Source organism: Passer montanus, unplaced genomic scaffold (assembly GCF_014805655.1).
Source record: "Passer montanus isolate IOZ18808 unplaced genomic scaffold, ASM1480565v1 scaffold14, whole genome shotgun sequence".
Lineage (NCBI taxonomy): Eukaryota > Metazoa > Chordata > Aves > Passeriformes > Passeridae > Passer > Passer montanus.
The window spans coordinates 8102289-8127720 of NW_024360941.1; the positions used below are offsets into that span (position 1 = coordinate 8102289).

The 25432-nt window shown below is 39.9% G+C and overlaps 1 protein-coding gene across 4 annotated transcripts in view; it reads left to right on the forward strand.

Annotated features, from left to right (window-relative positions):
• The window catches only part of GALNT7 (polypeptide N-acetylgalactosaminyltransferase 7), an 82334-nt gene that overhangs the window by 39995 nt on the left and 16907 nt on the right, over nucleotides 1–25432 (forward strand). For all 4 annotated transcript variants that reach the window (XM_039700068.1, XM_039700069.1, XM_039700066.1 and 1 more), the window contains 4 exons: nucleotides 2792–3246; nucleotides 17186–17352; nucleotides 23583–23713; nucleotides 23948–24027. In XM_039700068.1, the coding sequence (XP_039556002.1) occupies nucleotides 2792–3246; nucleotides 17186–17352; nucleotides 23583–23713; nucleotides 23948–24027 (833 nt within the window). The remainder of the gene's footprint in view (nucleotides 1–2791; nucleotides 3247–17185; nucleotides 17353–23582; nucleotides 23714–23947; nucleotides 24028–25432) is intronic.

The following is a 25432-nucleotide window of genomic DNA, read 5'->3' on the forward strand; positions in this document are numbered from 1 at the left end:
ATGCTTCAGTCAAAGAATTGGCTAAGTGGAAGCTCATAACTGTTTTGTAGGTAATGGAAGTGGAATGAAAGGTCATTTAATTCCACACAGAACAGGGGAATATGAAAATCCTGTCTGGTTGAGACTGATGATCCAGGGTGGTGACTGAATGTGGCAGTGTGTAAACCTGCCTACTTTCTATACTACCTTCCCTTTGGACTCTTACGGCATCTGCAGCTGTTTAATTCAAATTTTCAGAAGGTTTCTCACAACCTTTTTACAGTCCCGCTATGGACCTGTCGTACATCACAGTAAACAGTGAATTTCCATTGCATTTGTCCATGACTTCCATGATATTTTAAACTCCAGTTGTATACCCCTCAGCCATCACATCTCCCAACTGCAGGGTCTTGGACATGAAAGATGAGTGGCCTTTCTGGTCTTTCATCTCAAGATACCTCTCTGCCTTCTCCTTGATTTTGGTTACCCTACTCTGCACTTTCTCTGACTCCTTTTGAGATGTGGAGACCAGAACTAAATATTACTGAATATATGAATGCATCAAATGTTATGTAGTCAAAATTATTCTGTCTTTAAGCATCCTTCCTGATGATGCTGACTGTTTTGTTGGCTTTTATAGCTGCCTCCGCACTCAGAGCAGGAATTAGATGTGAGCTGAGAGCTCAGCAGTGTTCTGACAGTCTAGTGGCAAAGCCTTCCTTTTGATTTCCAGGGTAAGTGTGAGATGATGCTCTCTTCAAAAGTCCTCTCCGGGCTTTATTTAGATCCATGACAGCCTTTGACTTTCTTGCAAAATATGCCTTTTCACATGCCCTTAAACTTCCCTTTTCTAACACTGACTTTTGAGTTCCTGAAAAAATTATGATGGAAGAACAAAATAATGTAACACTTCTGCATGTTGTGTGTCCTCCCTGTTTAAACTATAACAAACAGAGAACTCAGAAAGTTTATTCAAGAAACTCCTTATTTTGAATTGGAGCCAATCTGACTCCCATTGTTACCATGTTAACCTAGAAACATTATGTATTGTATTTTTCTTAATTTCTGAAGGTTTTTATGTGGAATGATGTCAGGAAAATAGTGTGATGTAGTAGGAAGTATTATGTGGTTTAATTGAACATGGACATGAGTCGGCATTGTACCGTTGTTGCAGTAAAGGCAGAGTGTATAATGGGTGGATGCCCTAGAAAGAGCTTAGCTGTTTGGAACTCTGTGTGCTTTTTCCTCCCACACTACCTCAACACAGGAGAGATGTTCACAGATGCAGAGGACCTAGCAAAGACCTGCTAGGGAGGCTGGGGAAAAAAGTCTAATGGGGAATCTAATGGCATCTTTTCACCCTAAAAAGGTAAAGTTGCAGAGCAAATGGAAATAAAATCTTCTGAGGGGTGCAGACTGAGAGGACAAGATGCAATATGAGAAACTTGTACTGAGGTATGAGGGGAAAAGCCTTCACTGGGTCAAGAAACTGGAACAGGTTGTCCTGAGAAACTGGACAAAGGGGTGTGACTGGACAAGCCTCTAAGAAACCCCACCTCACTGTGAACCTGCCTTCAGCAGGTTTGCATAGGTGACATCCTTCTGATCTCAAAATTTTGTTTATTTTTAAGACATTGCTGAAATGTGTGTTGTTTTCTGGAGATTTCTGAATGATCTAACGTTTGATCTGCTTACAAATAAACAATTTTAGCAGGATATCTGAACCTTCAGCAACATTTCCCTGTCATACTCTTGGACAGTAGTATTGGAAAAAGTTGTGACTGTGTGTTTTGGAGTGCTTTCATGGGTGGTGCTGTTGTGTTCTGGAGACTTCACACTCAGACACTTCAAAGCCTTTCTGTCTAGTGTCTTCCAAACTCACCCACCCTTGTTCTAACCCCACCAACCTCACTGATTGCTGAAAATGCTGAGCAGTTTTCAAAATGCCAGCCCTGCTTCTCAGTGAGAACTTCAGATCTCTTGGTGTGGATAGAGGGAGGAATGCAGTAAAATTGTTTTAAGCAAGGATGCAGGAGATGCCAGTGGCCATGGCATTTCTCTTCAGCGCCAGCACTGCTTCCCAAGCAGGTCTGCCTGTGTCCATGCAGCTGATGTCCTTTCTGCCTGCTGTCCCCAGTGCCATCAGTGTCACCTCCCAGCTGTAAATAAGCTGTTGCAGCAGAGGGAGGAGCTTGGTGGGAGCGAGCTGGGGGGACAGGGGTGTGTGTGGAGGGCAGGGATGGTATGTGGCTCGCAGCTGCCTTAGACGAGTCTGGCACATTTCTTGTGGTTACAGCACTCTTCCCCAGCTGAGGCTGGTTTCTAGCCAGCTGGTTTCTTCTGAGGTTTCTAGTAACCACTGGGACCTTGCAGAGATCTGAGCCATAGCAGCCTCAGAAACACCCCCTGTCTGACAGTGGGACCATGCTGTGGACTGTGGCACTGTTTGCCTCCATGTCACCTTCTCCTTCATAAAATGCTCTGTCAGTGCCCCTTGCACATCAGTTTGAACTACAGCTCAAATTACATTCAGGTGAACATGTCCTGCATGGGTATTTGGTCTTTGAGAATTCTTTGGGCATTTGGTCATTTCCAGGACCAGCTCACCAAGGTGAGTGTGGACAACAGCTGGTGATGTTCTCCAGCAGTCAGTAGCTTTAGTAAAAAGTGTTCATTGAGCCCCTCAATAGACTTCTCCATACTTATTCTATATATTTTTAGTACCAACTCTTAATGCATTAAGCTACTGGGTGTAAATAAATAAAGGATCATCAATTGATATGGTCTGCTGTTTCTCTGTGTGTGTATATAGGATGACAAAGAAGCCAACAGACCCCTGCCAAACAAAGGAGACCATGGACTAGGAAATGAGAAATTCAAACCTGTGGTACCTTGGCCTCACGTTGAAGGTGTGGAAGTGGACTTGGAATCCATTCGAAGAAAAAATAAGGCCAAAAATGAACTAAATCAGCATGGTGTTGATAACAAGCAGCAAAACATCCTCCAGAGGCAGTATCTCACTTTTAAACCTCAGACATTTGTATACCCAGATCCTGTGTTACGACCTGGAGTCCTTGGTAATTTTGAACCCAAAGAGCCTGAGCCTCATGGAGTTGTTGGTGGCCCTGGAGAGGAGGCGAAGCCATACGTTTTAGGACCAGATTACAAAGAATCCGTTCAAGCCAGCATTAAGGAGTTTGGGTTTAATATGGTGGCAAGCGATATGATCTCACTAGATCGGAGCGTTAATGACTTACGTCAAGAAGAGTAAGCAAACCTTTTGTTTTCTTTTAGTTCTGTTTTTATGGGGTTCAGTTGTTTGCTTTCCATGTATCTGAACTGATGCTTAAAATATTATTTATTAGGCCACTTCAGGCTTCTTGCACTGAAAGCATGAGTGCTGTGCTATACCACATTTCCATATATTCTTCTTAATGCTATTGCAATGATTCCTTCTGTGCATACTTACACTGTAGTGATTTATCTCTGAAGTCATCTGTTTCAGTGTCAAATTGCATGTATTTACATGTTCTATGTCTCGCCATAGTCTTGATTGTCATATCTTTTATTAGTCCATAACTTTTTAAGATTTTCTTCAAGAAGGAAGGATTATCTTTATTAGACAACCCTATGCTAGTTAGTTTATTCAGTTTTGATTTACCCTGATGCCTTTAAAATGGAGCATAAATAGAGAACAGAAACAAAGAAATATTGTTTTCTTTAAAACATTGCCTATTTACCTGCAGTAACAGAAGTATGGATATGCCATAGTGATGGTTGGAATAGTCCTCCAGTAGTTTCTCACAGCATTTCCCCTAAAGAGGAAAGCAGTCTCAGAAAAAACATTTATTTACTTGCTGAAAGGCTGTCTAATGTGTTATGGGAAAATTCTGGAAAGTCACTAACATTTGCTCAAGAGTTACTAACAGGTTTACACAGTGTATTCTGACTTTTGATATATGTTGAAAGCAATTTTGCTCTAAGGTTAATCTGCATTTAGTATAATTTTCCTTGTTAAATATCAGTTAGAGACAGGTTTCTGAGCAAACTGATTTAATGGCAGGGTATTTTTTTGGCTGGGGTTTTGTGGGCAATGTATGAAGTCAGATATGATGTTAAGTACTTTGCAGTTTCCAGCAATGGAGCTGTGCTGATCCCTGGACTGGGTGTCAATCTCTGGGCTGTGTGTTTCCAGCTGTGGTAAATAATCTGTTGGTGGTTCATTGACTGGTTACTGGGGCTCTGCTCTGGGATTTTATGGTGGCTGTTTTTTTCATCTTGCAAGGTAGGAGAGACCTGGCCAGCTGTGGGTCTGACTCATACCCATGCACGTGCAGCTGCTTGAATTTGCTGTGTGGTGTGCACTCCCTGAAAGCAAATGAAGCACAGGGAGTGCAGCATTTCACTTCCTTCGTGCTGTGTTCCTCGGGTCACTTACTAAAGGTTTCCACTTCCTGGCAGTCAGAGGAGAGGACCATGCCTGTCTGCTGTTGGTGGCAAGGAAGTGCCAGCTGTCCTTTGCTTTTCTTTCGTTGCTGTGCTCAGAAGTTGGCCCTTCCTACTAAAGAGATTTTTCTGAAAGGGAAGGAATGTTCTGGATAACCTGTGTAGGTCAGCATTTTCTTTTTGGGAGGTCATTCCCTAGGTACTGCTGCTTCTGCTGAAGCATTTCTTCACTCTTTAAGGACAGCAAATCAGAGGTGGCAATGTGTCGCATGCAGGTGGGACTGGGCTGCCTCTGCCCAGGTGAGTTCTAGCAGCAGAACTCAAGTACTCCCTCCCCTTCATTTTTACTCAAGGTGAAGGGTATCAGACAGCCTATGGTATCGCTCAAAGTTACACACCTGCAGCTTCCTGAAGTATTTTTGACATGATCTCAGAATTTTTCTTCTGTTCTGAAGGGCATTAATAAATAGATATTCCCAAAAATGATAAAATACTTTGAGGAAGAGGAGGAACAGCCATGAAAAGTGAAGTTTAGAAACTGTTTCTTTCAAGCACAGCTGCAGATATGCCTTTGTAGAGGTCAAAGCCACCAGCTCAAATCAGTTAGGTTTTAGTATTTAATGATTTCATGTTCTAAGCAAACAAGCAAAACAGCATGAAAAAACAACATGAACAAAAGGTATCTTTCAGACAACATTATATCCCTTACTTTTTGTATTGAATACTTGGGATGCTTGCAATTGCCCAAGTAAGTTGAAGATTTATGGCTTCTGCTGTCTCCTGGCTGATACTGCTCTAGGCTTTCAGGCTCCCACATGCTCACTTTCCTGCTCACTCCCCAGTACCAGAGAGAAATACAGCAAAAGGTGGCAGATTACCTGTTGGATGTGCCATTTATTTTCCTCCCACTGATCTATTTAAAAAGACATTTGTGGCTGGTAAGGCCACTCAGCATTCCCTTGAATCCTGCCAAAAGCAATATAGTAATTTTTTGTTGTTATTGTTAATAGTAAGTTGGCATTGCTAATTGAGGAAGATCTTTCTGGTAAAGACTGAATTATTTGTCCATAGATGAGTAGAGCTCCCTTCAGCCCTCTCTTTCTTCAGCAGCAGAATTTTGAAGCGTTACCCAGTGCAGTCAGGTTTGTTCAGTGAAGCATGCCAAATGCTTTCCCAGGCTGTGCTAGCAAGAGTGAAATAGTGCTGCAAGAACTGTCTCTCTCAGCTTAAAAGCCATATAGCCTCAGGGCTCATCCCTGCTGGAGGGAGAAGAGGAAAGAAATGCCAATAAGGGGAGATTCAATTCTGCTAGGTTTGGATTTGACTTTGTAGTCTGACATGTTGCCAGGATGATTTGCCAGCTGCCTGTATTGATTCAGTAGGAACTTTGCTGGTGATTCTGGGCAGTCTCAGCTGCTGTAAAAAGCCTTAATTCTTGCTGTATCCCGTAGGGAGGAATGACACTGGATGGTGTGTTAAAGTTTTTTGTCAGGTACATCAGACTATTTCCATTTTGCCAGTACCACACACTCTTGGCTTATGGATTTTAACCAATATATTTCAGTGTTGATGCCCAGCACTTGTGTTGACATACAGCAAGTCATAAGTTTGGTTAAAAAAATCAAGAGTGTATGGGGATATGTAAAAGTCATTGTACAAAATTTAGAAGATGGCTCATCTCACTGCAGTCTTTCAGCACTCTGCAAGAGGGCCAGAGGGAACGTAAACTGGATTAGTAGAGAAATACCTGTTTTCCACCTTATTTCTGGCAGCAAAGAAGTAGAGCAGGCTTAGCAGGCCCTGTCTAAACCTCTGTACAGTAGCTGGAAGAAACTTTTTTCTTCAAATTTGGTGATTTTTACCTTCTTTGGATCTATTTTTATCATCCTGATAGGAGGCAGGCCCTTAAAAGCAGTCATTTATACTGGATTTTACACATTATCCCTACTTCCTAGAAGACCTGCAATAAAAGAATTGTTAGCTTTAGGGAAGAAGGACATTAATTTAATTGCCCCTTGCTTTTTGTATTCAGGAGTCTGCGCAGAGATAGAGCTGAAGAAGAAATAGAGTGATACATTTTCTGGATTATTTTGGATCCAAGATAAATACACTGTGCTAAGAAAATAAAAAAGGGACCTAGGTTGAGGGTGAATGCTGTCAGGTAACAAGGTGTGTCCTCTCAAAAAAAAACCCAAAAAACCCAAGAGATAACTGTGGGGTATTGCTGCTAGGAATAAGAAGAATCGAGTTGTTTAACCAGTATAATGATCCACCTCCCCAGAGTATTTTAAAATAAAATTTAATTTTTAAAAATTCATTTATGCTGAGTTTGAACAGTGATTGTTTCTCCTGACAACTTTAGCTCTGGCCAAAACCATATGCTGGTGAGAAAACAAACAAGAATGGATAAGCGTCATTCCTGGCAACCACTGCACTGGGGCACTGGAGCCAAAAATTGCAACAGGGTTGTCATGCTTCAGAGACCTCTTTCTGTGCACAGACTTGTCCTTTGAATGCATTTATAGTCTTGAAATTAATGACATCCTGAGTCAGTGACTGCAGAATGTGGTGCTTGTTTTAACCTCTTCTCCCAGATACAGATACAGTTCTGTGCCTCTGACTCTGCTGCCCTGTGACATGAGAATATCAGAGATAGCTCTGTGAAGTTCCTGTATAAATGTTTCATGTTCCATTATTCCTGCTATCATTTCCCTTTTCGTTAATTCTGAGCTAAAATTATGAAAGACCTATCCACATTCGACTCCAAGATTTTTTAAATTTTTTTCCCAGTGGTAATGCAGAGTTTAGAATCTGTCACTGAGTCTATGCATTGAGTGGTCTAACACTCCATATACAATCATTTGCACTTGCACTGAGCTCTCCTGCTGGCTCATTTCCTTGATAGCATTCCTCAATTATTCTGCAGCTGTTTATAGTCATTTTAATTGCAATTACCAAGAACTTTCCTATTGTTCAGCAATGACCTGGAAGAAGAGGTGGACTGCTTAGCTCCCAGCACAGTTATTTATGCCGCTGAAGTCACAAACTTGCTTACAATTTGGAATTAATAGACTTCAGCAGTTACTAGCCTAAGAGATCTGCCATAGTTTGATGAACTGTATCTGTAAAGAAAACAAAGAACCCCATCAAATGCTTTGGAAATTCAGTTACTGTATTAATAGCCTCACTAATGTCCACAAAATTTTTGATTTCTTCAAAAGATGGTAATATTTTTCTGTGGCCTGGCTTTTTTTTCCACAAAAGCTGTGTCCATGGTGTACTAATTTTGTTGTTTATTACTAGCTTCTATTCAGCACAGAGTTCAGACTTGGTGGTCTGCAATTCTTTACAACCCCAGAGCCCTTTGATAAAAATGTATATTGTGTGTTCCTCTGTTTGTTTAAGACTGGAGTCAGCAGTACAGTACAAGAGTTTGTTAATTCATGATGCATTGTTTAGGAAGTACTGGGTTTATTTTAAAAAAAGGCAATGAGACTATTCATGGCAGAAAATTCCAGTAGAAGGTATCATGCAGATTATCTGAAGATAGGACTATATAGTAAGAAGTATCACTGCGTACTTGCCCTTTATTTTATTCTCTTCTCAGGGTATCTGGCATTGGGCACCATTGAGAGTTCAATGGAAATGCTTAATTTAGATTTCCTGCTTCTGAAGTGGTCTCTTTTCATTTTGGTCATGTATCAGCCCAGCAGACTTTCTGGCAGGCATCCTACTTCTGGTGTTTGAAAAAAATATTTCAATAGCAGCTTTCATACTTCAGTAAGCTATTTCTCCAACTTGGGTTTTGGGGGGTTTGGTGGTTTGGTTTTTTTTTTTTTTTACTCTATGTTTTTATTTACATGCACTTAGCTTGAATTAAGACTCATTTCCATTTCTGTTGTTTGGACACCATCCTGTGCATTTAAAGAATGTATGTCTTACTGCTAACAGCATCTGGTTTTTAATCATGCTGTCATTCCCTTATTCAGAGCTCCCCTTTTCAAAAGGAGGTGTCTCCTGCCTGTGTCTTCTGTCCTGTCAGGTGCCCTGATTCTTCCATACACGTCATGATTCTTCTCTGCACAGGTGCTGTCTGAGTCTTTCTTGGACATCCAGCACTTCTGTGTGGCTCTATCAATGGCTTTCCCTTGTCCTTATGCTAAACTATCCCTGGCACATTTACACTCTAGTAAACTGGCTTTGATTTATTCTAGCAGAAGGCAGTTCTTCATGGACTAAAGTTAACTAAAATTAATCAGTTGCAAAAATTTCACCCTGTGCTAATGAATTCAAGGTCATCGTTTCCTGGATCCTGCTTCTTGAAGGTGGCCAAGAATTTCTTAGTCAGTCCTCAGGAACCACTGCTAAGCACCAGGACCTTGTAAATATGGTAGAGCATGATCTCACAATGACATCACAAACTTCTTCAGTGTCCTCTGGTGCCATCCATCCAGTCCCACGGACTTGTGCTGTGTGTATCCCATTTGCTGTGATATGTCCAGGGAAGTGGTCCTTGACTCACCTCTGTGGTGGATATTCTTTCTCTTCTGCAGGCTGCCCCTAGGCTCAGGGACCTGGGAGGTGTGACAGCAAATTTTGCAAACAGTCAAGGAAATCAGATGTTGAGTGTCTCGGTTATTTTATGTGTCCTTTCACACAAAATTCCATCTCTTTTATAGTTAATGTCATGTCTTTCTTTAACCTACAAACTCTTCTCGTTGCCCTTTCCATCTTACGGATTTCAACTCTACAAAGCTTTGCCTTTAATGCTCTCTTCATGTGGTCAGGCATTATTTCTGTACTCCTTCTCAGTAGCCAGTCCATGCCTGTACCTTCCCTAGTCTACCTTCTGGAGTTCTTGCAGCCAGGAGGATTTTCTGCCATGCCTGTTTGATTTACTGCATGTGGGAATGGATGGATCCTGTGCTTTGGGGAAGTTGTCCTCAAAGATGCCATTCCTGGGCCCTTTTCGACAAAGTTGTAGCACCCAAAATCATTAACTTCTAATGGTAGATATAAGGAGACATGCATGGAAGAACCAAAAGAGGAGAAAGCTGCCTGATGGACAAAGCCACTGATGACCACAGATGTAGAGCTCTGAGAAGAGGCTGTTTAGTGTATGGCTCACAGGAGCTACACCTGGTTACACAAGACCAAAGATGTGCAAAATGTTCCAAGGAATCTGTATTCAGTATTTCTAAAAAATAGGATGCATTAGTTGCAGTATCCTCCTGTCTCAAAAGCACTAAGAATCAATGTAGGTTTTCCTTTTTGAAGTCCACTTTAACAGTAGAACACTCCAGTCCACACCTGCCATTTTCATTCCTGTATTTTGCTGGGTTTGAGACATGCTTATTGCACTTTTGAAGTCAAGAAGCATTTTCTTACAGTATTTTTTAAGTGATGCACTGTGAAACTCCCTCTTTCTCCTATTAACAAATGTGGAGTTCTGTAGAGCCCTTAAGCCAAGGATGTTTGTAGTGCTGATCAGATTTCAGGCCAGGGTAATTAACTGTGCTGGCTGAAAGAAGGGATTAGAGCTCAACATGCTTTGCTCAGGCTTGATATGCTGTTGTTATCCAACCCATGGAAGACTTGCTTACAAATTATTCTTACTGACCCAGAAGGTTTTAGTCTTATAACTTTATTTAAGCTAGATTTTTTTTGACAGCTTCTTTTGACAAGTGTTGAAGGAATTTTATCTGGAATAGTTTGACTAGGAGAGGAAACATCATTAATGTTTATGGCATGAGAAAATTGATCTTCTGGAATTTTTTTTTCAGTATGACAATAAATAGCTGCTGTCTACTCATCAGAATGAACTAAAATTTCAGCTGCATCACCCACACACATCTGTCAGTATGATTGTGGCAGAATAAATATTTTTAAGTGTTTTTTCCTTCTGTGAATTATCCAGTTTGAGCTTTCCTTTATAAGGACATTGTTGGTGTTGCAGGGCATAACCCTTGGGCCATACAAATTTGTACTTGAATAATTGGATCTGTTGCCACAGGTCACCTTTGACTTCAAATAGAACAACTGGCAATGAGCTGTTGTTGGAAAATCTGAAAAGGTTTCGTTGCTTGAGCACAATGTTGTGTGCATACAGAAAGGTATTTTTGGACAACTATTTTTGCAGCTCATTTTATAAAGCAAAAGGGGATGAGAATTGGCTTGTTTTTTAAAATTGCACAAGTGGCTTTGAAGGGTGTTTGTTTTGTTTTTCAATTACTTTTAGCATTAAAAGAGGGAATTCTTGCCAAAAATAGACTTCTAAATTTAGTAAGACTATATGCATGCAGAGCTGTGTGATAGTAGGGCACAACTGTTAGTAAAGATATTTTTTCTATCATAGTTTGATAGTGCCAACTTGGACCCTTTTTATGGTCCAAAATATTGAATTGTACAGAAAATTGTTAGTGCTAGACTGGAGTAAAAAAAAAAAAACCCAGATCTTTAGCTTGAACTAATTACTCGGTATGAAGTAAGACGGATGACTCTTAGCTCCTCTCCTCATTAGAAATGGACAGTCTTATTACTCTGGGCAAATAATATGAATTTAATATGTTCTCTTACAGTAGGCAGTTACTTGTCCAGTCAATCTTGTTGTAGCTAAGAAGACTGAATACAAAGGCTCTAGAATGGAGCCTGCTTTCTTCAGGAATGTGATTAGTTCCTTAATTATAGCACTTTACAAATTACATATTTGATACCGTTACAAGAAAAAGGATTTCAGTAATTACTTTTGGTATCTATATCATTGGAAATGAAACATTAGGGACTTGGTTTAATTTCACATGGTACCCTGGGAAAATCTTTTATTCCAGTGCCACATAATACACTGGAACTGTTCTGTAACAAAGAAAACTAGTTCTATAATGTGCACATAAATTTTTGTGCACCTCAGTGAGAGCTGAAGTTGAGAATCAGGTGAATTATAGTGGTCACACTAAATCAGGAAGGCTAGCTTTCCACTGCAGATTATCAGCTGCCTTACTGCTGGCAAGACTCCTGGAGGGAAAAAAAATGGTGTTTGAATTGTAATTAGGCATGTATTGTGAGAGCATCTCATGTGGTCAGGAAAGATTTAAATTCCAGGCATTATACTTAAAGCAAAACCCAGAATTTTCTGTTAACATTTCAGGTTCCAGTAATGAAAACTACAGAGAAAATTTGTCTCTTTAGTGTTGGCTGCTAGCATTTGAAATGTTAAGTTTTGAGGGAGAAATAATTCACCCAAAGAGTACAAAGAGGATGACAGAGGCACCAGGTGTGTTATCTGTAGTTGGATTTACTTACTTCTCTCTGTGTGCATCTGAAATGAGATGACCAAGCTCTGAACATGACCTCTTACTCAACAAAAACATATATATAGCACAGCACCTGGAGTGTATTTAAATTCTGAGTTAAACCTTGACTTCAGTGAAAGGGCAGAGAAGAGTGGGAGTGATTTCCTGCAGCTATTCATGTAACCCTCCAGGTGCCAACCTGCAGCGTAAAAATTCTGGGGCACATGGACGAATCATTTTGTCAAATGAGTTGTAACCTGAATGTGAAACTAAAAAATGAACGGCACTTCTTATGCTCTGTCTTGTTCCTGTTAACCAGTCTGTACTGTGCTAGAGCATTCAAATAAATGCGCATGATACAAGTTATAAAGCAGTCCAGATGAGCATGGGTAGGAACTTGAAGGTTCAATATCTGATGAACAAGGCATGGTGGAAATGCAGTATTTTTGTGAGACTGAGCTCACTGCCTCAAGTTTCATTCTACTTGTTTATTACATTGGGTAAAGCCTGCAAAAGTTTGATAAACCCAAAATTAAAGACAGCCTCCCTGCAATACCCACAGTGTGTCACTGGACTGCAGAAGGCCTCAAGAGCTGAGGTTTTCTTCCCTTTAAACCAAAACAGGAAAGCAAAGAGCATTTGCTCCATCTCCTTGTATGGGCATTTCCCTTTCCCTAAGGTATCCCAGCTTTTCTGCCCTGTGTTGTTTATTGCTTCCCTTTTTCACTGTTGGTTAAGTGATAGTGTGGGCAAGAATCTTGTGATTAGAAAAATAGCAAAGGTTATTCCTTTTATTCTCTTGTGATCCCTAATGTTGGGTTTCTATGCAAACCTTGCCCTGGATTTGGATCATGATGCTTTCAGAGGTACAGTAGCTATAGCTTATGCTTCCAAGAGCACTAATAATATAATGTAGTCACATAGCCTCACAAGTTACTTCAGGAATGGAAATGGGTAAAGCTTGTAGCTATTGTAAAAATAGCAAATGCTGTTTCAGCATAGGTTTAAGCTGTTTGGTAGTGTGTAATAGAGGTTTTGCTGCTGTCTGCTGAAGGGAAAAAAAATTATCCAGCTGATCAGTCTGTCCTTCTTGCGTTGTCTGTTTATTTCTCTTCCAGAACCCCTGTTTTGTAAGCCCACTGCTATAATCTTATTTTGATGTTGCTGATGCACAAAAATTCCCCATGAGGCTTCATAGGTAGCAAATCCAGTATTAGCATTAGATTTACTTAGCTGTATCCTAACAAAGAAATTCTGTGATCTGTTTCTCTCTATCCTGTCTACTCTAGACTTAGGCAATGATCCCTCTGACTTGCAGGTGTTAAGCAGCCAGTCTCAGCTATGACCTTGGTGATGTCAACCATACAGATGAGCAAACAGTTGAAGGTGTTTTGTGAACAAAAATTCCCATCCATCTTCCTAGGGGTTAGATTCAGTTCACTGCAGTAGTCATAATAAATTGGTGATGTAAAATAGCAAGGAGCCCTGAATTCAGTATTAAAAGTATGTAAACAGTATGCTGTCAGCTGGATGCCTGTCTCCTTGTAAGATAAGGACAGGACTTAGTAGAAAAGGAAACTGAAAATGAAAGCAGATCTCCTAACTTATTTTTGGGATTTGCTTGTGCTGGACTCTTTCAAAGAGTTGAGAAAAATGCATGCACTATAAAGCCCTTATAATTGGTGATAATGCAACTATGAATTTCATACCACTTTAAACATGAAATAGAATTTAAAATACAATTTTAAATTGTGAACAATTCTATATTAATGGAGAAGAGAAATTCCATTTTTTAATGTTGGTTACGATTTCAGGATAAATAATAAATTGAGACCTTCAGCTTTGTACTGATTCGGGTCCTTCATCTTGCAACAGCTGATTAGCTTCTCAGGAGCTTCTTTGGCTACTGGAGTGATTACAGGAATATGATGGCAGCTGCCTGCCTTCTTGGAGAAATCTGTGCTGGTACATTTTGCTCTTAGCACACAAGTACAGTGCTTTAAAATCCAGAGGGTACTGATGAGTCCTTGATACATGCAGGTGCAAGTTAGAGAGCTGACACAAGGAAAATAGTATCAGGATGGAGAGTCATGATACACAGTCATGATACCTCTTTTTCTGAAGCTTAGGTGCTGATAATGCTGGCACAGTCAGAGGTTCAGCATGACAGGAGAAACACTTCTGTTGGCTCAAAATCTTAAATTGCCCTCTAAATATCTGTCTGATAGGGCTCACCCTTAAATTGCAGTCAACGTGCTCTCCTTTTTCAGCTGTTGCATTTTTGTTGTTGGTTCAATTACTCTTCCAAGAAAAGCAGACTCCACTTCTGGCTTTTTTTAAGCCTGAGGCAATTTGAGTCTATGTCTGCATCTTCAGTGGTAGCCAACAGGGAGCCTGTATGGCCATGCCAGCCTTGGACCATGTACCCACAATCACGACTGTGGGGCCCCAGGACATCCTAAGAGCAAGCCAGTGAATGGAGTACAAAGCTGTAAGAGCAGAAGTTTTCTCAAGCCAAGGAGCACTCTAGCCCAGATGCTCAGTTTCTTGTGCAGAGGTCTCCTGTAAAAGCACTCCTCTGCCGTGGCTGGTGCACAGCTTTGTGATTGAGGGATGAGCAACCTTGGTGTGGCACAGGCTCCAGCAGAGCTGTTCCCTCCAGGGGTGGAGAGGGAGTAGAACTAATTCACATCCTAAGTATGCAGGCTAATAGACAGCAAAAACATTACTCACCGTTTCTCAATTAGATCACAGCTGTGCCTTCTGAAGGGTTTCGTCTTGCTTCAGCCATGAGTCACTCCTGGTTTTCCCAGCAGTGCCAGCGCTGATTGCGGAATGGAAACTTTTTATTCGAGGACTGATCTGGAGGTGTTGTTTCCTTTCACCCGTGAGTTCCCCAAGGAAAGGGCAGACAAACAGAACAGCTCTTCCCTGCAGCACTGCTCAGGGAAGGTGTTGCCAGCCCTTCATGGATCTCTTTACAGTGTTCAGGAAAGGTGATGTGAAGTATCTAGAGGCAAGCCTGCTTAAGGATGCTGCCTTGTCATCCCTGCATCTCTGCTGCAATGTGCCATCCGCTCACCTCTATCAATAAGAATTCAAAATACCTTTTTAAAGTGGTTTTGCTTACTAATTTTGTTCACCATGTATTGCCACAGCTGGCCTGCAGGGTGCACCTGAAAGGGCACAGTGCTAGTATGTGGCAGGGGATGAAGCACCCATGGGATGAAGGTAGAGGTTGAAACATTTAAATCCTCTTTGTCACAGACCCTTCTGTACTCTGAATCTGCTTATGCCAGTTTTCAATAGCTTGAACCTTTTGCCTAAACATTCTTATCTAGTTTACCCTCTCTTTTAAAAATAAAGAGCATTCCTGGAAATTCAGGCATATTTTTTTCCTTTTTTGTGCCTAAAATCTACAGGGAAACCCGTACTGTAAAATCGAGCTTCAAACAGAAGGAAAGTGCATTTATGGTTTCTTGGTATGTGGTGTGCCAACCACTGGATGTCAGTGCTGCTCCACTGAGGAAAGGCTCCACTGAGGAAAGCTTTGCCTGCTCCCTTCCTGAAGGTCTGAAGGAAATTAGGCTACTGGCTTTTGTCACTCAAAATACCTCAGCAACATTCAATTTTCAATTTTTTATCGAAAAAAACTGCCACAGAGATGGCATTTATTAATTGCACATATCTAAAAGAACTACTATATTTCAAACCTCTAATTCTCAATTCAAGATGAGAAAGAAGACTGTGCACAGGAATTACTGCAGTCTGTCAGAGTTTATGGGCTTGATGAGTCGGTCTGTGGGCTGTCTAATAAGTGAAATAAAGTGTCTGGAAAAAGCTGGAAGCATGATCTTACTAGAGATATAAATATAGTGCTTCACTGCTTGTAAATGGCAGATTTAGCAACACTCGATTTGGGGAGATTTAAGTTGGCTATGTAACTAAAAGCTGGTCTAGACCTCTGGGTTTATGTTTCAAAAATATACTAAATTTTTGTGGAAGTGGAAGAAATGAGCAACCAAAAGATTTGAGTTCTTTTTCAAGGTTTTCTTTGTTTTTGTCCTTGAAGGCGGTCTGAAACATTGTAGCTGTCCCTCTCTCTTTATTCAGAAATAAGCAAAAAAAGTTTCCTAGCTAAACTGCAGCAGGTGCAGGTCAGAAGCACAGTGCAAGCTGTAAGCTCCTGCCTTTTCATTCCAGACAAAAGTACTATTCTGGAGCTCTTCAATGGCATTCAGCTGGTATGCTGGTTTTTTTGAAAGTATAACACCCTGTAAAGTATAACAGCAAAATTAGAATATTTGTGTGAAGCAACACCGTTCTGTTATAAATCTGTTATTAAACATATTAAATCTTCCTTTTACACAGCTTGCTTAACACAGCTAGGGAGGGTATCCATTTTATCTCTGCAGATGCTAAGTAAGTTGTTGACAGCTTAAACGCTTGTGCCACAAGTGTTAGTACTGCAACCTGTAATCAGCTGGAATCTTTGAGAGGGATCTATGGAAAGAAGGCATCCATGGCCTGAACCCTTTAAACAGCCAGTCTAGCACTTTTTTATTGGTAACTATGATTAGCTGCAGCTCCTTCAGGCATAAAAACTATGTAGTTTCAGAAACTAGTGATCTCTGATGATTAAAGTAATTGCTTTCAAAAGCAGCAATGTTTCTGTGCACTTAAGCTTTTTATTGTATAAAGAGAACTACAACTAGGGAGGCTTGTGCATCTCTAAGTTTAGGAGTTTTTATTTGTCACTAATAATTTCTTAATACATGATAGCTGTCCTTGAGAAGTCAGAATCTCTCTAGTAGAGACTTTATTTGCTGAAAGATGAAAAAAGGAAGGATTTTTCCTATTGAAATCGGAAGTGCTATATCTCTATGTTCAGTGATAGGAATTATATTATTATAATTAGAAAAGGGGCTACTGATCAGGTAGGGAAACTTCCAGTTAAGGAAATACCTGAACTGCTTGTAGGGAGTGAATAGTCTTACTTAGGGATGCCATTGGGAAAATGGACATTAATATTGCAAATTAAATCCATTGTTGATAAATGTGATTTGGAAGTATTGGAAACTGGAAGGTATTGGAAGTACTCACATTGCTTGTTTCTAAATTATCTCTAACCCCTCAGAAAAAAGGACCTGAGTTGTCTGCACTATTTTTGTTTGGGTTTTTTTCTCTCTCTCTTTTCTTGTATTTTTTTTTCTCCATGTGTCATATCTTTCAAGGAAGGAGCCCACTGAAAATGGACTGGGGCTGAAGCTTGTGCTTGACAGTCTACTGTGGGGTTCTTTTTATTATCTGTATCTGTACCTGTGATGCACTTAAGCTGTATTACCTTTTATATCCTGTCTCTCTTAAATCTGAAGGATAGCTGCCAGTGAAGATTTCATTTGCACAAGGATGCTGTTAAGCAGTTCTGTAAAAGACAGTGTGAAAACTAATAAAATTGACTCTTTTTGCAGATGCAAGTACTGGCATTATGATGACAACCTGCTCACCTCCAGCGTTGTCATCGTCTTCCATAATGAAGGGTGGTCCACACTCATGAGGACAGTCCACAGTGTCATCAAGAGAACACCAAGAAAATACTTGGCAGAAATTGTTCTGATTGATGATTTTAGCAACAAAGGTACATTTGGAATATTAACACGGTCCTTGTAGAAAGCGATTTTTTTTATTTTCCTGAAATAGTTTTCTTTTGATTTATTACCTGCCATGGTTTGAGTTGACTAATGGGGAAAAGTTTGCTTTTTTACAGTCCTTTGAGTTCTTTACCACAATTTTGGGTACTATGTCAAAGAAAGCAGGGATAGCTAGTATCTCTCTTAGCTCTTGTGAAAACAATTAGTTTGAAGAGTATCAAAGGGGTTAAGCCTTTTAGGAGTAACAGGCTTCCTTTATTGCATAAAGGAATACAGATGTCTCTGTTTTTTAACTATGATAAAAACCTATCTAGGCAAATTATTCCAATTAATTTGCAATACCTTTTTCATTTATAACATCCGTTTTTAATTAAACATCACATTAAGCTGCTTATTGTTTCTTATTGAGGGGAGGAAGCTTTTAAGAATTTGAATATGTTTTAATTTCTGCCTTTCTTTGAGTCCTGTCAAAGTAAGTCCAGAGATTTTCTTCTTCCTTTGCAATTTACATTCTGATCTTGGTTTATTGTCAGGATGCATGTACTTGTACTTGTCTTATAAATGTAAGCATACATTGTTTTGGTTTTTCTCTTTCATGGTGGTGTTGTCAGTGTTAATGCAATACAAGGCTGAATACAGATAGGAACTGAAATTGATCTCCTAGAGATATAAGTTGATTGAGACAGGGGAAAACAGACTGTTTTTCGGCTTTAAACAAATTTCAAAATAGTGCATCAAAGCTGCTCTTTCTGTAAGATTTTGTTTGCTGCATGGTTCTTGAAGAGATGTTGACAGAGAAAAAGAGGAGACACATAAATAAAAATATGATTTTGACTGTGTGGGATGACAGTCTCTTCTAGACAATGTTGGTGATGGCTTTGAGCAAAGGCTCACTTTTGGTCAGTGGCACAGGATACCCTCATCTTTGTTTTCACATGAATTGTGTAGTGGCATAACAAACAGATGACTGTTCTGAAACTCTCCTTTTTATTAAATGATCTGGGCTTCTTCCAGTTCCAGTCTTGTGGTAGCTGTTTTCTATGGGTGTATTCACTACAAATTTTAAAAATTAACTCATAACATAGTTGAGGTAGCTTTTTTTGAGTATAAGCCACTATGAAAAATAGTTATTTTGTGTTATTTTTTGCACCATACCTGTAGATAGGTAGGTATCATTTTCTGTTTGTTTTCACAGGAGAGGGTAAGTTACCTGTATTATAAACTTGACTACATTTGGCTTAGTCAAATAAAGATACTGAGTGCTAAATTATAGTCTTCTGTATCCTTTAACAGCTGTTGAGAATTTGGCTTAGATATACACACATGCTATAAACCAAAAATATCTTCTCTCCTAAGGGATATAATTTTAATAATTCAGTCAGCAGACATATGTTGTGTTTTTGCTTCTCAGCTGGGATTATAGCTTTCCTTCAGAGCTGTTCAAGGACTGACTTAGCTGTATAAAGTAACTGTGACACTGATTGTGTCTAGAATACTTACCAGATTTTTTACTAATGATAGGTCTCAATATTTGGGTTTCACATGACTTGTAGCTGACTCTGTGCTATGTATATGTAGTGAATGGAATGAGTTTGTCTGGCATAGAACTTGTACTATTTTTCCAATATATGACATTTGTTAAACAAAAGCAGTATTTTAAAGATTTTTTTTTCCTAATACAGAACTTTTTTGCTTTCTGCTCATAAATGAATGGTTAGCAGACACAGCTAGACTGCACCTAAGATTCAGCAGACCCTTGACTCTATATTTCTCACACCTCAATTTCCCAGTTAACTTTCTTAAATCAGAAAATTCAATAAAGAAAGCTCAAGGTGCAGTTTTCTCAGGTGTGGTAAGACAAGCATGGACTGGAATTACTCTAAACACCTTGCTGCAATTGCACTAGTTCCCCATAATAATTCTTCAAATTGCTTTAGGCTATTACTTGGTAAATATAATTAACTTAATTTCATTAATTCAAATTATGTTCTAGATGAAAAATGGGCAAGAGAGCAGAATCTTGCTCTACTTCTTTCTCCTTAGAGAGAAGGATGAACTAGTATGGGCTGCAAAGCATGCCAAGCTGCCTGAAGAGTCCTCCAGTTGTTAGGAGAGCTGCAAAATACAAACACTCTTAATCACAGCAGAGCTGCTGGTAGCTTTTTGCTTCTTCAGCCAGAAGAAGAGTCATGCTCATAGCACAGATACAGGATTTTCTTCTTCCCCACCTGCTTTCAGGCTGCACACTTCGTGTCTGCCTTTCCACCCAGCAGACCACCTCATGCTCCTGCAGCCCGCTGCTGAGTGACACGTGCTGGACTGGGTGCATGTTTGCTCATGCTCAGAGTGGCTGTCCTTATTTCTTAGCTGCCACCCTCTCGAGTGGCATGAAATTAAAATGGAGCACAGCAATTGCAAACACTTCTAAAGGCTGGCTCCTAAAAACCCTTGCCTGCCTTCCTTACCAGAAATCTTGTTTCATCAGAAGGGAGTTACAGCTGCATAGAAGCTTATCTATGTTATGTCTTACAGGGAGGAGCAGTTGCAATGCTTGGAAAATGTCCTTTTCATTATAGTTCATAGTATAATTCGGTTGGGAGCAGTACTTTTGCTGAATAACACTCTTTCCATAATCTCTCCTGCAAACAGCAGGGTTTTACTGTGGAGAACTGTGCAGAGATATGTGCTGATTTCTACTCTGGCATTTTTTTTTCTTTGTCAGAACACAAAGAGAACAGTAACAAGAAGATTGCCAAGCTAATTGAATGATTCTATCTCCATTTTCTATGGAGACCTCTGTATTAATTCATGTTAGAGTCCAAGAAATGTTGCAGCAATTTCTACCACAGTGTCAATGAGGCCACGTTACACATGGGTTTTGGTTTTTTTACCCAGTTTTTCTTCTATTCTCAATAGAAGCACTTTATTCTTCTGTGAATACCAGCTGTGTGAAGGAAACAGCTGTTCTGGAAGGGCAATGAGAATTCATAAAACTGTATTTTCTAAAGCTTCCTACAATTACAGTGGTGTGTATAGGTCTCCAGCACTTGTTATGCATTTGGGCCCCAGCTTGCTTGTTTTCTGAAGCATAGAGGCCAATATCTCAGCTGGAGCTGCTTTTGTAGCCTGTGCACCTGTAAAGGGTGGCTGTGAGGTAAAAAATACCAGTGTTCCTAGTACCATTTAAAGGCTTTGTCTACCTTTTGTATTTACTTACGTGTTCTTTATTGTTACCTGTGTTTCCAGCTGATGCAGCATCCCATGAGATAACCAAAGGGGAAGTAATGAGCATGGGCAGGCAGCAGTATTTTTATTAACCTGTGTAGTGGTGCTTGCCATGGGGAAACTGAAGCAGTAATCAGTGGTAGTGTTGGAGCTGAGAGCCCCAACAATATTTAACAGTATTACAGTCCAGGGTACTCACAGGCAGGAGGCAGCTGCTCTAGAAGCACTTCTGATACCATTTTTATTTTTCTCAGACTGCTGTCTGAGTTGAGGGGCAAAAAACCTGCTTTCCTCCTCCCTCTTTGTAATCTGCAGTGCCCAAGGTTTTTTGGAGAAACCATGTGTTTTTAAAAGACACTGATTCATGCTTTAATCATGCACTCAGACATGAGAGAGGAACTCAAACAGGGGAAGGCCAGATTGGTGATTATAATATTTTGAAAGGTAAAATATACATTTTTGAACAAAAACCAGATTGCTGTAAGGCTGTTGACAGATGTCATAAATACACATTCTAGGTGAACAAAATGTAATGCTGGCCAAACAATATTTTTGACTGCAAAAGTATCAGGATTTTTTACACTACTGTCATGCAGGCTTTGTAGTATGGGAAGGAGGAAAATTTCAGCTTTCCTGTGGGAAACATCACTTGCTGCTAACCCTGGCATGGTTTCAGATAATGGACTGCAAAGTCCTGAGACTTGTACTGTAGAAAAGCTTTACACAATCAATATGACAAGTTTTTACAGCTCCCTGTGAGCCTTACATAGTTGAACATTTGATAAGTAAAACATTTGGCTTCATAGGCAGGAGAGCTGGAAATAACTTCAGGTTTTAAATCTTTAAAACATTCCTGACAGTACTTCTGTAACACATACTTGGAATTTGCAGCATAAATAATGGCGTGGTATAAAGATTCTCTTAGTACCACTTCAGTATGACCTCAAAACTCTGTTGATTTTATCCTATAAAAATTTATATCACAGCTATCAAATAATATATTCTCTATTTATTACATGGCATGTTCTTCTTTACAGCATATGTGATAAAATTGTTCTTTCTCTAGTTTGACATTTGTGTAACCTTGAAGTTTTCCTAATGCACAAGGATTTACAAAAGAAATTTTAAATGTGTGTGGGAAAGGAGAATACATTAAACTTGGTTGAGAAAACTTGTTCTGTTATAAAGGTGGAGAGGAAGGATAATAAGAACATCAAAAGATACTGATTTCAAAAGGTAATTTTTTTTTAGAATTGCTGAATTTTCAATATTGGAAACTTCATTTCCAAGAAACACCATTTCCTTTTCAAATACATGTAGCTTTTTTTCAAACTATTTTTTTAATACTGCTGACAAGAGCACAAAACATACTGAAACATAAGTTGTGGAAGTCTCCAGACTTCATCATTTTCATTCAGGTTGCAGAAAACATTTCTGCTGAAGTAACCTGATGGCATGTTGGTGCTGAAAGGGACATCCTCCTCAGCATGTCCCCCCATCCTGTTGGATCAGCACTATGCCTTAGGATTGTAGCCTCTATATTTTTCAAATCCTGTATTGCATTAGTGCATACCTCTAAACCCCATATGAAGTGTTAGTTAATTGTCTTCACGTTTTGGTCAGACAAAACAATCCCCCTGGGCCTGAGATTCAAGGGTACCTTACATCCTCAGGCCCCAAAACGTATAAACAAAAGTGAATTGGAGAGGAACAAACTGGGGGAATATGACTTCATCACCTGAAGCTATAATTGGAGGATTAACCCCTGATCTGTAAATGGACCAGACTTAGATCTGTCTGAAAAACTCGTGACCATCATCCATCTTGGGTGTAGCCTCTCTTGGAGGCTTGGACTGCCCAAGGTGGATGTATTGAAGGCCTTTAATAAATACCCACTATATTCTCTAAGTATTGCCTAGCCTCTGTTCTAGGCAGCCACTCCAAGGCATCAAGCACAGGAATAGTGGCTATCAGCCCCTCAGAGCTGGTGCAAAGCAAACCAGTGCATGGATGCCTCAGCTGTAGATTAGGTGACTTATTTTGGTTCCTGACTGAGAGAAACGGAAGCTGTAGGCAATTATTTTGAGTCTTTGAGTACAAAAATAGATTTTTAACAAACACCAGTAGCTAAATCAGCATAGCCACAAACAGCAGGCAGGCGGTTACCAGCCTTTCTGCCTTCATGAGTTTTCTCAACAGAATCATCTGGGCAAAAATGTTAAGCCAACAGTAGGATGCTTTTCTCAAACTGTGTGGCAGGAATGGGGTTTCCAGAGAAGTTTGGCACAGACAAATACAAATCTGCAAATAAAATCTGAAACCATTTAAGCACAGGTCATCTTGATTCTTATGTGGTTACTCGTCCCTTTACTGATTGAAGTCCCTTTGGCTAAAGGTTTGTTGTCTCCTCAGAATGATGCACTTCTGGCCCTCCAATTATTCTCATTCATTTCATTAGAAGATTATCATAAGACCTCCACAAGAGGGAACAGGTCTAGATGAAGGAGAGCAATAATTTGAGCATGGTGAAATTCTGCCTTGGGTTTCCAGATTATTAATAGATTGACAGAAAATTTTGTGAGGGTGAAAGTGAATGAAGGGAAATGTTTGTCTGAGAAGTGGTGCCTTCAGCTGTACATGTGACATCATCTGATGAGGAAAGACTGTGTGCTGGAGTGTAGACACTTCTCTGGCTGCTTGGAATACAGATGAAAACCTGAAAACCATTCTGTGATGTGTAGAAGTGACTGTGAGTTGCCCACCCAGCTCCCTGTGGTGTGTCCAGCCACTACAGCTGCCATTTCTTCAGATGTGCCAGACACAAACCTGTGCCATGAGGTCAGTGGTCTTGATCTCCTCAGTTTTAGTCTTTGTGAGTAGTTGAATTAAAGGTTCTTGTAAATGTCTGTAGATATTTTTGGCTTTATATTAAGGAAATAAAAGTCTTTATTATTAAACCTTCCCAATTTTTTTTTGCTTTGTTATCTGATAGCACACTTACAGGAGAGGCTGGATGACTACATAAAGCAGTGGAATGGCCTTGTAAAGGTATTTCGAAATGAGAGGAGAGAAGGTTTGATCCAAGCTAGAAGCATTGGAGCCCAGAAGGCTAAACTTGGACAGGTAGGAGCCAGTTCACTCACAAGTCTGTCTTTTTTTTCTTTTTTGTGAGGAAAAGTTGTGGTGGCTTCAACAGATGTGGAAATTATTGATACTGTTTTAAGAAGAGATTCATTTTACTCATTTGATCTATATTTTCTTGTTTGTAATATGAATGTATCTGAATGTAAGTAAGCTTAATTAAGTAATGGTGTTGTATACAGAAATAAAAGTTACTATTTTTTTTTTCTTTCAAAGGTTTTGGTTTACCTTGATGCCCATTGTGAGGTGGGAATTAATTGGTATGCACCACTTATAGCTCCTATATCTAAGGACAGGTAATGTTCTCTTACTTCCAGTGTCTGGCCTTTTAGAAAGTAAAAGTTACAGTAATAATCTTCACGTTTCAAACTACAGTCTATATGCTTTATATCTATATCCAACTACATCACTATTTTCCATATGATGATTATATTATCTCCCAGCATAAAGGATACATAATGAGGAAGGAATATAGTCAGGGAAATTAATCTCCAGGTAGCTTATTTTAATAAGCATACTGAATATTTTGCCTAGTGTAGATTAGATTTAACTCTTGTCTTTTACAATGATCTGAGGCACTGATATTGGAATATTCCTTTCCAGCTGGGTAAGGAGCATGATTGAACAAAATAACAAAAAAAACCTGTGGCTTTTGGTAGAGAAAAAGTAGCAATAAATGTTTTGATTTAATGGGAGTTTAAAGTCCCTGTGATCTCAAGAGTTTATAACTTTCTCATCTTTGGTCTTGGTGTATGGTCTTATTTGTTTCCTCTGAAGTGCTTTGGAGCACTTTCTGTAGCAAAGCAAGGCCAGGCTCAAGCTGTCTCTGCACAGGAGCAGCCACTTGCTAGGAATCTCTAGTGGAAGTGCCTGCACTGTGAGGGGTGGCAGAGGAGAGACATCCCCAGGGCTTTCATTCCTTCCAGCTGTTGAAATGTTGTTGTTGCTGTGTGCTACCGCACTCTTGGCTTGTGTGGTCAGTGTTATGTGTGTTTAGGAAACCACGTACAGGATTAAACTCTTTAATCCAATAAAATAGCTCCTTAATCCTAAAAACTATTTGTTAACCTGCCGTGCTACCAGAATTCTCTTGAAGAGTTGGGTTTTGTATGTTTTAAAGGCTGTAACTCAACCAAGACAGGATACTAGAGAGAAGATGGAAATTCTTGTGTTCTCCCATTGAGGGTGTGTTACTGTTTCACACAAGAAAGAGTGGTGAGAAGAGGGGGTTTTAGAGGAATCCTCCAGAACTGCCCCCAGAGATGAAGGCTGCAGGAGGACCAGAGATGCTGAGGCACACAGTGCCAGCAGACAGTGTTTGGCAGCCTCCTTCATGCCCTGGTACCCAGGGCGCAGCCTGCTGCTGCTTCTGCCTCAAAGAACAGCATGGTGTTAACATGTCTCTTCCCCCCTGCCTTTTCTATCTCTTGGAGCTTCATTTTAAAAGGTGGAAGAGCTCCAGCCTGGGTCACTGGGAAACTCATTTGAGAAATGTGGGGAGAACAGCAAGATAATGTCTTTTCCTTGGTGAATATTGTGTGCAATAGTTCACAATGAGAAGTGTATTGCAAATCAAACAGGAAGAGTTCTACTGAAAACTGCTTCTAGGAGAGCACTAGTAATGTTTTTTTATCCTTAGAGCTTGGTGGGTTTTTTCAGGGCATTTGAATAGGACAGTGTAATGAAAATCTGTTATCACTA